Here is a 12,052-nt window from a genome sequence, read left to right on the forward strand (position 1 = left end):
GGAATGGACATGAAGATCCACCAAGTCCACCTGTTGCCGGTCTCGGGTCTCCAGAATGGGGCCGGCAGCCTCGGCGGCGGCTATGCCTCACGCAGGTTGTTATAGTAGAAGTAGTATAAGTGACATAGTGAGTATGGATCTTACAAACAAACCAATAAGACCAGAACCAATTACAATTACTACATATTTTTTTTTTGAGAGTGAGAATTAGTACCGAACCGAGGAAACTTTAAACAAGAAATTTGCAATTTTATCTGTGAAGAAAATTTATAACAATAATTTATTTATTCTAAGAGAACAATACGCCAAGATCTTCGTAAACGTTAATACAAAAGTTTTCAGAAGTTTGGCACCGTACTTACTGAATAAAATTCAAAAAATAACAAATGTTCCTTTTTTTTAGGTACGAATGAGGATCAAGGGGTCACATGTGACCGTAAGTACTCTGACTATGAGTTGCTACTAGTAGTAGTAGTAGTATGTAGTTCAGCAAGATCTAAATATCGGGTTGTTCGGAAAGTCATTTCGTTTTTTCCCGACAGAGGATTTAATTGTATTCTTTTGCACCCAACTTCACATTTAAGCCGTATAATTTTTATATGCTTTGAGAGCTCATATAGCAAGGCTTGTGTGTGAAAAATTCCAATTAATTCTACGCAGTAGTTTTTGGTTGGTGCCCTTTTAAATATGGAGAGCGATAAGCAGCATTTTCGACATATCTTACTGTTTTACTACAAAAAGGACAAAAATGCTGTTCAAGCCAGAAAGAAATTGACTGATGTGTATGGAGAAGGTGTGTTGATAGTACGCCAGTGCCAGAACTGGTTCGCTAAATTTCGATCTGGCAATTTTGATGTCGAAGATGCATCACGTTCGGGAAGGCCGGTTGAAGCTGATAAAGACGCGATAAAGGCATTAGTTGATGTGAACCGGCGAATAACAACACGTGAGATCGGATTGAGGTTAAATTTATCAAATTCAACAGTTTATGACCACTTGAAAGGCCTGGGATTATCCTCGAAGTTCGATGTATGGGTTCCCCATGTTCTCACAGAGAGAAATTTGTGTCGCCGCATTGACGTCTACGATTCGCTTCTCAAACGTCACGAAAATGATCCGTTTTTGAAGGAATCGTTTTTTTTGAGCTTTTACCGGATAACACAACGATTAATTCGGAAGTCTACTGTCTTCAGCTGGACAAGCTGAATGATGCACTTCAACAGAAAAGGTCAGAACTAATCATCAGGAATGCTACACTCACCATATTCTCCAGACCTGGCACCATCGGATTATTATTTGTTCCGGTCACTCCAAAATTTTTTAGACGGTAAAATCTTCACCTCAAATGAGGAGGTCAAAAACCTCCTCGATCAGTTTTTTGCCAGCAAAGACCAAAAATTTTATGAGCGTGGAATTATTCTACTACCAGAAAGATGGCAAAAGGTGTTGGACCAGAACGGTCAATATATAAATAATTTAATAAAGTATTTGTTTATTATACGAAAACTGTCTTTCATTTCCACAAAAAAAAAACGAAATGACTTTCCGAACAACCCTATAGTTCTCTTAATTATTTTAAATGATGAATTTTAATGAATTTATTATCATGTTTTAGCATCTCGTTAGTATTAATGAGTCTGATATTTTATGGTACTTATATTCCTACTTGAAGGAAGCAATGGTTGGTTGGTTCTCTGATTACGGTTCGGGTTTTAGTTTCGCCACCACGGTGGTAGGTTCTTGGGATGAGACCCGCAGACTGGGCAGTTCCGCCTTCTGACCCAGACAGATACGGACGCGGCTAATGTAAGTTTGTGCCACGATTACAAGTACTTCAGTATCAATTACAATGTCATTACGTCATCGTAATTTACAACGTTTCGACTCCTACGTATCAATAAACACACAATAATCATATGTAATCGTTAGCCTTCGAAATAACAAAATTTGATAATTACAATCAAAAAATGGATCAAAAAACAACAAGTAATGCAATGAAAATACTTAAAAAAGGTTATTAAATTTCCCTGTGGACATTTAGGAACGTAAAAGTATTTAAATGTTTCCTAAATTTTCTTTTTTTTAATTTTAATGTACATTAATTTGAAAATTGTTAGGTATGGAATCAAACAAGTTGTGCCTTAATCATTATTTTATGTTGCTACTAGGTCAGTAGATGCAAATACTCATTTGTATTACCACTGCTGTTGTTTAAAGTATGAAGCGCTTTTACTCATTCAAAGTGCAGAATAAAATACCAAATTAATGGTTAAAAAGAATGCAAATATTTTCTGTACACGTACGGCCTCAAATTTAAACTTTATTCATATACTTTATTCCTATTTTAATCAAATCTGTACTCATATTAAATACTTCCCTTACTATTTAGGTTTTCAAAGCTTAAGTTAACATATTTGTAAAAGTGTGTAAATTACTTCTTTAACACGCGTATAAAACAGCACGTTTCCACGTTAATTAGCCACTGATTTGATAAGAATTAGTACATGAGCATTGCGGTCACTATGTGACATGAATGAAAGTGTATTTGCGCTGTGTAATAACGGAACCGAAGCCAAATTTGCATTTTTTTAAAATCAACTGAGACTTTTCAAACAAACGCCCATTTAGTACTTGTAACTGACACGGATAAGCCAAACAGTCAAACGCTTTAAACTGGAAAAGTAGCGTAATTATATAATTAGTAATATCACAATTAATTAACTGATTGCTCGGCCAATCGACATCAAATATCAATGGCAACAAGTTTTTGTCTTAACTGTTTAAATATTCCAGTAAAAAGTACATAAAATTAGTTAATTTACATAATTAGAAAATCTAACTGAAAGATAAACCATGCCAATTTTAAACCTACAGAAAAAGGGGCAAAAAGGGCTTAACCAACCGCTCTATGTGACCAAAAGGACCTTCATTGGGTTCTTCCTTGTCGCTAGAATAACTTTTATTTGAGTCATTTTTTTCTAATCGTCCTATTTTCGAAGTTATTGCCGATAATGTCGGAGACTCCAACAGTGCGTCAAGCGACGAACCCGATCTACTTATATTATTAAAGACGTTTAAACTACGACCGATGAAAGAAATATTACGGAAATCTTTTACAGGTATTTAGTGGGTATCTTATAGTAGTTTACCCTTTAATAAAAACTGAAATTGGAATTAAATTTAAAAAAATAACCGAACCTTAACGATTACAAATTGGGTAATCGTAAAACAAATACAGGTGCAAATTTAACGTGTGCAATTGCATTCGTATATAACTTGGTGTTATTTACAGTATTATATGTATGTGTTAAGAAAAATTACAATAAATACACTTACCTCAATATTTTGTACAGTTCATGTAACATCACAAAACAGTCACTAAAAACTTTTGCATATTAATTTAACGAAATAAACATAAAAATGCTCAAAGTGAATTAATAATTGTATGCAGTACATCATTTTACAATAACATCTAAAGCATTATTAGCAACAAACAAATAGATAATCAAGTAGCAAAAGTGTATCAATTCTGATTTTACTTTCAGAATCACACAAACGAATCAATTCGTCCTAATAAAAATAACAGAAGGATATATAATAAAACATGTAACAAGAAACTGTAGTCATTATAAATTGTACGCAGGTATTTAATTTACGTTAATAACTACAACTTAACGATTGCTATTTTGTAAATTCCTTAATTATCTCCGTGATTTGTACCACCATTAAAACATAGTAACTCAACCTACTGACAATTATAATTATCGCATTACAATCTTCGGAGAGTAGATGTTTTATGCGTTAATGACCTTAAACAATTTATACGCAAAGTTGAATGAGTAGTTCTAAATAATAAACCTAATAATAATGTTAATATCTAATGGACAATCTCTGAGGAGCAGGCAGATGGGATGTAGGAACCGTTAAGTTAAACACTTTCTAATTTTTAAGAAGCACACAAATTTGACAATCGCAATCTTTTTAGCTGAATCAACAGTAAAAAATTGTGTCAAACCCATACTTTATACATACTTTTACTGCCCTTTGTGTCAAGCTACATGATTACATTTTATCTTACGAATTGCAAAGCGAACTTTTGTTATTTGATTTAAATTTAGATAATCTCTCCACAAAACTTTATAAGTTATAATACTAATAAATAATAACCACAAGCACAGTTTCTTTGTACATAAATATGAGAATATGTATTGCTTTATCATTTCCGGCTTGTTATTATTTTAAAGTCTGAAAAAATTTTACTTATTATTCTCTATTTGTTCTGTAAATTAAACTGAGGTGCGGTGAACAGTCTATAATTGAACGAACAAATACAAATTTGAAATGACAATAAGGTCAGCACTATAAATAAAGGTTAAAAAAGAATGAGAACGCGAGTAAACAACAAAATAAAATTTATTGTTTCCAAGAAAAATTTAAGACATTTGTACTACAACTTTCTTAAGGAAGACCCTAAGACAACGGTTTCAAACGTTTCCCTTTTTCGAGAAGAAATTGTTGCCCCCCCCCCTCACCCCCCTTAAATTTTCGTAACAATCTAATTTCATAAATACCCACTCGAATACTTGTTTTATTTACATTTAGCATTTCCTTTTTGTATTTGAAAATAATACACCTGCGCGCCCCTTTGCAATAGTCTCATACACACCCATAAGAAACAAGCCCCACAGTCACTGTCCCATAAGTAGCACAATAATAAGAATATATATTGATAATTTTAAGATAAAAATTGATTCAAGACTGCTGTGTTCCAGATATTAATTACGATTCTTTTCCTTAACTCCAATGTTTTTATTGTTTGTTTTGGAGAGATCACAAGACGCATCTTTGCCAAAAAAAAATAAATAGAAGGATATCTAATACAGCAAGTACAAATTATTCAAATAAATTTTCTTAATTTAGTTCAGAGGTGATAATAATTAATAATAATTATGGTGTATGTAGACAACTAATGGTGACATTCATGATCCCCAGAACGCTCCCTTGATGTAGATATTGAGAAAATACCTTTTCAAATTATTCAAATGTGTAAAGAATAATGAAGGCACTTGAGAGAAGGACAAGTTGCAAATGACTTTATTGAAGAGTTCGTGTAAGCGAATGGTTCGGAAAAGACTAAAGTGATTCCAACAAGTTCCATGTTAACCATAATGGAAAGAACTGCAAGAAGAGGATGAAAGAGGTAAAAAAGTGTTCCCAATAAATGACTCGACTCATTAAAAATAGTAGGTAGCAATGTCAAGAAAAGAACCAGAAGAATGAGCATTGCGGAGCAAGGAGGAGAGAACGTGTATGATCCTGGTGCAAATCCTGGTCGAATACCCGATATACGTATAGGTTTGTGTGTATTTGCACAGACATTACATAGAGTAAAGAAACATCAACCTGAGGCTTTGCTTTAAGTCAAGGTCAGTTGACATTCCGACCTCCTTACTGACCCACAATAAGTTTCACTTCCTGATCGGTGGCCTCTTCTTTTTTACCATCAAATCAAATCATCGCTCATCGCATCACCGTCGCAAAACCACTTGTTATCTCTCTCGTCACGTCTGACACAGACAGCCAGGTGCCACCCATGTAACAGATCCAACGCCATGGGTCTTATTAAGACGAAAAAAATTTAAAAAGTGACGTCAAAAAACCAAAGAATACACACTGATCAAAATCACGCTCCTATTTTAAATTTTTCTCTGAATTTCTCCTAAACATCTGTCACAATTTCGATACTCATCAACCAAAAAGTAATTTACTAATTTAATACTTAGCTAATTAATTCTTTACGTCAATCGAAATATACAAGGGAGTGTCAGAGTTAAAGTTCAAAGGTCTGATTGTCTTTCGTAAAAGAACAAAAAGCCAATTACAGTACCTCAATGTAGTATATAACCAATACAGGCATAAAATAGCAGCTATCCAAAAATATTTACGACTTATATATTGCTTTAATAAAATTATAGAGGTAGGTCCATTTAATGGTACCCTACAAAATTTCAACACTACTTATGCAGTATTATAATAAGAAATAAAGCAAAAACAACAAACCCAACGATTTACCTTTCACATCTAAAATAATTATGACCCTTTATCCTCAAAATGTTAGTCTTAGATACCTTTGCTCAATCGAAATTTTGAGGGGTGAAAATAAATTTATTAAAAGATTATTCATTCGAATCGCTGTAGAAGTAGACGTTTTAAATGAAAATCTCTCTCCAAAAAGAAAGGCTTTCTTTATACATGAACACTGACAAGAGTGAACCACCAATTGCATATTAAGTTAAGGATCGTGTAAGCTGAACTCATCCAAATAACCAGTGAGTATATACCTAAATGAAGAAAACTTCAATGAGAAATGTTATGTTCAACTTCTTCTTCTTCATTTGTTTTGACAACCATTTAGAGGTTATTATAAACAGTTTCATATTTTCAAATACTAATTTGTATATTTATCAACTGGTGCAATAAATAATAAAATGGTAAATATTCTTTTATTAAAATTTGATTTTATTAATATGTTAACAACTATAATATGCAGGCTTTGAGTGGAGCTGAAAAGAAGAAAATGGGTATAGAGCTAGAAAATCGAAAGAAATGGGAGACAGTGGAAATTGAAAGATTAAATATTGATAATAAAAGCAAATACAGAAATTTTCAAAGATGCATGGATCGGCAACAAAAGGACCAACAGGACGACGACGATAGGAAAAATAAAATTACCAAAGATTTAAAACAAGAACAGGATATTAGAGATCAACAGCTTTTGGCAGCTGAATTAAATAAAATAACTCAAGATGAGATGTACCAGTTAAGAAGAAGGTTAGTATGTGAGTTTCAACATTTTTGTTATAAATCACCAGTGACAAAATTCATCTAGACAAATCCTTCGCAATATGGAGCCTGAACTACAAGAACTAGCTGCAAGATTAAAAGCAGCCTATGTACAAAAGGCAGTAACAGTTCAACTAGCTGAAAAAGAAGCCCAAAGGCTGGACGAAGAGGTATATCTATTATTTACCAAAAGAGAAAAATACTTCACTACATATTTAAAATTTATAGGTAAAAAAGAAGCAGGCAAGAGATGTAATGCTGGCTGCTGTAATAACAGATGAAGAAATGCGTGAAGAAGAAATGATGAAAGACATGAAGCAGAAGGAGCAATATAGAATTGCATTACAGGATCAAATGATATACAAAGAAAAATGTAGGAGATATGAATATGAAGAGTTCCTTAGAGATAAGAAACTTAGGGATGACTATATTAAGAGAATGAATGATGAAGCAGAAAGGTAAACTTGTAAAGTTAACAATTTGTTATCATTTTATACACTTCTGGAAAACTTTGTAGACAAATTCAAGAGGAAAAGTGTAGGAAACAGAAATTTAGAGAAGAAGAAATGAAGTTTAAAGAAGCTCAACAAGTATGGAAAGATAAGAAAAGGAGAGAACTTGAAGAGGAAGACAAGAACATACAGGATTATCTCTCAACAAAAACCAGTGATGCAAAAGAAAGGTAACATTATTATTTAATTAATTTACCTGTTTGTAAAATTTATATTAAATTGATTGTTTCAGGAGAGAAGAACAGGAAAGAAAAGAAGCAGCCAAGAATGCAGTTATAGAAAGCATAGGGCAAAAATTGTATCAACTTCAGGTGAATCATAAAACATTAAATATTTAAAGACTTTAAAAACTTTTTTGACATTTTCTAGAAAACAAACCAAGAAAGACAAGAACTGATTCAGCAGTTAGCAGAACAGCAACAGAAAGAAAAAGAAGATGATCGATACAGAAGAGATATTGAGAAAATTGAAACACAAAAGATTAACACGCGAATTTGTCTATTCAAACAGATGCAAGAACATGAAGAAATTCGGCGAAAGGAAGAAGAAAACGACGCCAGATATCGAAAACAGGTACATTTCAGTTATTCATATATTTTTGTATCTACCACCATTATTAATTGATTAATTTTTGCAGATGGCAGAGAAAATGGCTGAAGATGAGCGTTTAGAACTGATGACTGCAGAAAGGAAGAAACGTCGAATGATTGAAATAAAGCATGAAGTGGAAGAAATGATAAAACAGAGGAGACAAAAGCGTGCTGAAGAAATACAACTGTTAATAAAATTACAAGAAGAAGAAATAAAAGCAGAAGAAGAAAGGTAACTAGGAATGCAAATTCCATGATTGCAAAACATATTAAATTAATTATTTTATCTATTAAAGTTCCGATTATGATTATACAACTATTAATTACAGGAAACGATTGGTGGAAGAAGAAAAACGAATAATGCTAAAGGAGCATGCGAGAAATATTATTGGGTTCATCCCATCCCGTATAGTCCATCCTGATGAATTACAGAAGCTTGCTTGTGAAGCTGAATGTGAAGAAAAAGAAAAATAAAAATTTATTTTGAAAATAACGCCTGCCAAATATTTTTTACCTATGACAATTTTTATAAATAAAAATTAAATTTTGAAGCTGGAAACTGTGTTTTATTTATGTATTTTCCAAATCACTTTTTAATATTGGGATTTAATAATAATCTAATAATCAGTCAATTTTACCAATTTTTGAAAGCACAAAAGCGAACAGTTATTGCTTACACAGAAAAAAGTCCTTTTTTCCAAATGACTTACACAAAGTAATTGAGATAGATTTATATCAAATTAACTAAGCCAGTCAGTGCCTGAAATAATTGAAATATGAAAGACTTTTACTAAGCCTTAAAAGTATTTACAATGTAATATGTAAAATATACATAATAACCTAAACACAGATGGAGCATATTAAGTAAGCTTTAACAAGTTAGAATTACGTAAAAATGTACGTAGAATCTCATGGTGCCAACGGTTTTCGAATGAGGTGTCAAATAGGCACATTCCGGCATTATCTTTTCTAAAATGTATACAATAACCTAAACATAGAAAAGCGCTCGTAAAATTGCTTGCAGATGGAGCATATTAAGTAAGCTTTAACAAGTCACAATTACGTAAAAATGTACCTAGAATCTCATGGTGCCAACGGTTTTCGAATGAGGTGTTAAATAGACACATTCCGGCAATATTTTTTCTAAAATGTATACAATAATCTAAACATAGAAAAGCGCTCGTAAAATTGCTTGGAGATGGAAGTGAAAGATATTTAATATACTTTGAGAAAAAAGGTAGTTACGTAGAATCTCATGGTGCCAACGGTTTTCGAATGAGGTGTCAAATAGGCACATTCCGGCATTATTTTTGCTAAAATGTATACAATAATCTAAACGAAGAAAAGCGCTCGTGAAATTGCTTGGAGATGGAGCATATTAAGTAAGCTTTAACAAGTTAGAATTACGTAAAAATGTACGTGGAATCTCATGGTGCCAACGGTTTTCGAATGAGGTGTCAAATAGGCACATTCCGGCATTATTTTTTCTAAAATGTATACAATAATCTAAACATAGAAAAGCGCTCGTAAAATTGCTTGGAGATGGAAGTGAAAGATATTTAATATACTTTGTAATAAATAAAAAAGAAAAGTGCTTTTAAGTCCTCCCGCGTCTTCTTTATCTATACAAATAATACTAATTGAATACTTTTGAATTGAATTTTATAAAGTAAATTCCAATAGAATTGTTAATATGTTTCTATACACTTTTTCTAAAGTCTGCCTCTGTTTTTAGTAAATGTCGTTAAAAATGAATGAACAGCTAAACGACAAGGTAAGCATTGTCCTAAAAATTGCGATAGTAGAGGATTTTGGCTCACATTTCGCTTGAAATCGTCATACGATATTTTACCATCGCGATCAAAGTCCATCTTCTTCTGCACAATTTCAATAAAGTCCTTAAATTTAAAACTTAAATTAAATTTGAACAAATCAATTGGTTCAATTTTTGTCTCACCCTCACTGCCTCCTCGCTATCATCATCAGCTGCAGGTGATATAACAGAATTTTTTAATGCATTAAACATTACATCGCGGCTAATATTGACATCAAAGCTTATAGTTGTGTAACACTAAAAGAATTCAAAATTTTCTTTTTTAATTTCGTTTAATATTTGTACGAAACGTTTGTTTACTTTATAGCAATGTTTCTGCTTTTCTTCAAGGGGTGCGCGTAAAAAAACTGCCAGCAATTTTACGAATTCTTCGATTGTAATGTGCTCGCCAATGGAAGTGAAAATTGACACACAAATGCGATCAACGCTTGACTCGTCCGTGATATCGAACGCACAGTGCAAGAGTTCGTGTATCTGTTTCTTTGTAACTGCGATTTGCGCGGCAGAACATTTTTGGATTTTGTAATACATTAAAAAAATACATTCCATCTCCTGCATTGAAAAGCGGTATTTTTTTGAAAGTTTCGCTATTGATTTTGAATGTTTTCGTTTAAACCTGATTTCTTCGCTCATACTAACAGTTTTCTCCAAATGGACTCCCACTGACGACATTGTGACTGTTGGAATTTTAGTTACAAAAAAAAAAGGAAAAAGAAGTTCAACTTTTCGGTCTGATTAAACCAACCCCTCTCATTCAAGCCCCAATATTTCAAACTGCATGAAATTATAAATATCTCTACGTCAAATTTGGCAACAGACAACTTGATTTTAGAATTAATTGTTTCGATTTCTTTTGTAAAGAAAAATAAATACTTATTTTATTATAGAATAAAATATATGAAACATAGTTAGTAGATAATAAAACGTAGTATAATTAATCGGTTAGAACAAGTAACAGCAAGTATACAAAAATCGATGTTTGAGATCAAAATCGGCCTCTGTTTTCTGTGATAGTGGTCAAGAACGAATGAGTCGCTAAACGTGAAGGAAGACAAGGTCCTAAAAATTCTAGTAACAGTGGATTATCGTGGACATTTTCCGAATATTCGTCAAACGAAATTTTTCCGTCTCTATCTATGTCCATTCTTTTTTGTATAACATCAATGAAATCCTAAAAGTTAAGTTATATCAAAATATTTATCAATATCAACGTTCGACTGTATGAGATTTTAATGTGGGCCTAACTCTTATTATATCCTCGGAATCTTCTTCTACATTCTTGCTTAAAACTGAACTTCTTAAATTGTCAAACATCACGTCCCTGCTAATCATACCGTCCAAACTTGTTTGTAGATAACACTAAAAAATTACCGACCTTATAAGTGAAAATGAGTACCTAGTTTATTTAAGGTACCTGATAACAATATTTAATTTTTTCCTCAAAAGTTCCCCTAACAAATATGGCCATTGCTTTCATAAACTCCTCTACTTTAACATAAGGCCCTATAGATCTTACAAGAGTTGTACTAGCTCTAAAAACAGATTGAGGATCCGTTAAATCGAAAGCGCTGTGAAGTAGTTCTTCCATTTGTATTTTCGTTAATCCTTTTTGGCCCTCGACGCCCGCTTTAATATGTTTGTAATAGATAATTAAAATATGCTCCATTTCTTCTTGTGTAAAAGGCAATTGTTTCGCTAACTTTCGCAAAAGTTTCGAATACTTTTGTTTAAACCGAATCTCCTCATTCATCCCCAAGGTTAGGTCCAAATGTACTCCTACCGTGCACATCGTAAACGGGTATTGATGACAAAATATACGAAATAAACGTTAATTAATAGAATAGGAACAAATCAAACTAAAAAATTCTTTCGAGTGCTAAACAAAACTTGACATATAAATACTTCAGTTACTAGGCATCCTATAATAATTTTTTATGTATTTTTTTAATTAACAGAAATTTATTGTTTATACTTATACGAAGATTATAAACGGAACATGATAGTAACCATACCTAAACAGAGAAGTGCGGATAGGTGCGAAACATTTAGAACAATTAGCTTAACTTCCTATGCATCAAAAATTTTAATTCGAATTGTACAGAGAATGGTGGCAAAAAGAGTGGATGATCTATTAGGGGAAGATCAATTTGGGTTCAAAAGAAATAGAGGTAGGTTGGTAGGACACCTTCTCAGGCATGAAGGTCTAGTCAGAGACATATTAGAGGCAGAAACAGGAGTTAGGAGGGGTAGAGGTAGACCTAGATTAGATTACT

The 12,052-nt window shown here is 32.6% G+C and overlaps 4 protein-coding genes across 4 annotated transcripts in view; 1 reads left to right on the forward strand and 3 right to left on the reverse strand.

Annotated features, from left to right (window-relative positions):
* Nucleotides 1-12,052, reverse strand: part of LOC108738619 (acid sphingomyelinase-like phosphodiesterase 3b) — a 231,299-nt gene that overhangs the window by 213,683 nt on the left and 5,564 nt on the right. The gene's annotated exons all lie outside the window — the stretch shown is intronic.
* LOC108738629 (meiosis-specific nuclear structural protein 1-like) lies at nt 6,404-8,467 on the forward strand. Its single transcript, XM_018472132.1, has 9 exons — nt 6,404-6,491; nt 6,551-6,831; nt 6,890-7,013; nt 7,072-7,301; nt 7,361-7,525; nt 7,588-7,666; nt 7,725-7,928; nt 7,993-8,177; nt 8,275-8,467. Exons 1-9 carry the CDS (start codon nt 6,489-6,491, stop codon nt 8,417-8,419), a joined length of 1,416 nt encoding a protein of 471 aa, XP_018327634.1. The 5' UTR covers nt 6,404-6,488; the 3' UTR covers nt 8,420-8,467.
* Nucleotides 9,591-10,569, reverse strand: LOC112906712 (EF-hand calcium-binding domain-containing protein 1-like). The gene is made up of 3 exons (XM_025981412.1): nt 10,080-10,569; nt 9,903-10,016; nt 9,591-9,843 (listed from the first exon to the last, which is right to left on the reverse strand). The coding sequence occupies exons 1-3, from the start codon at nt 10,449-10,451 to the stop codon at nt 9,658-9,660; spliced, it is 672 nt and encodes a 223-aa protein (XP_025837197.1). The 5' UTR covers nt 10,452-10,569; the 3' UTR covers nt 9,591-9,657.
* LOC108738634 (EF-hand calcium-binding domain-containing protein 1-like) lies at nt 10,692-11,682 on the reverse strand. Its single transcript, XM_018472137.1, has 3 exons — nt 11,194-11,682; nt 11,025-11,138; nt 10,692-10,950 (listed from the first exon to the last, which is right to left on the reverse strand). Exons 1-3 carry the CDS (start codon nt 11,566-11,568, stop codon nt 10,765-10,767), a joined length of 675 nt encoding a protein of 224 aa, XP_018327639.1. The 5' UTR covers nt 11,569-11,682; the 3' UTR covers nt 10,692-10,764.

The sequence above is a fragment of the Agrilus planipennis genome, unplaced genomic scaffold (assembly GCF_000699045.2).
Source record: "Agrilus planipennis isolate EAB-ADULT unplaced genomic scaffold, Apla_2.0 scaffold135, whole genome shotgun sequence".
Lineage (NCBI taxonomy): Eukaryota > Metazoa > Arthropoda > Insecta > Coleoptera > Buprestidae > Agrilus > Agrilus planipennis.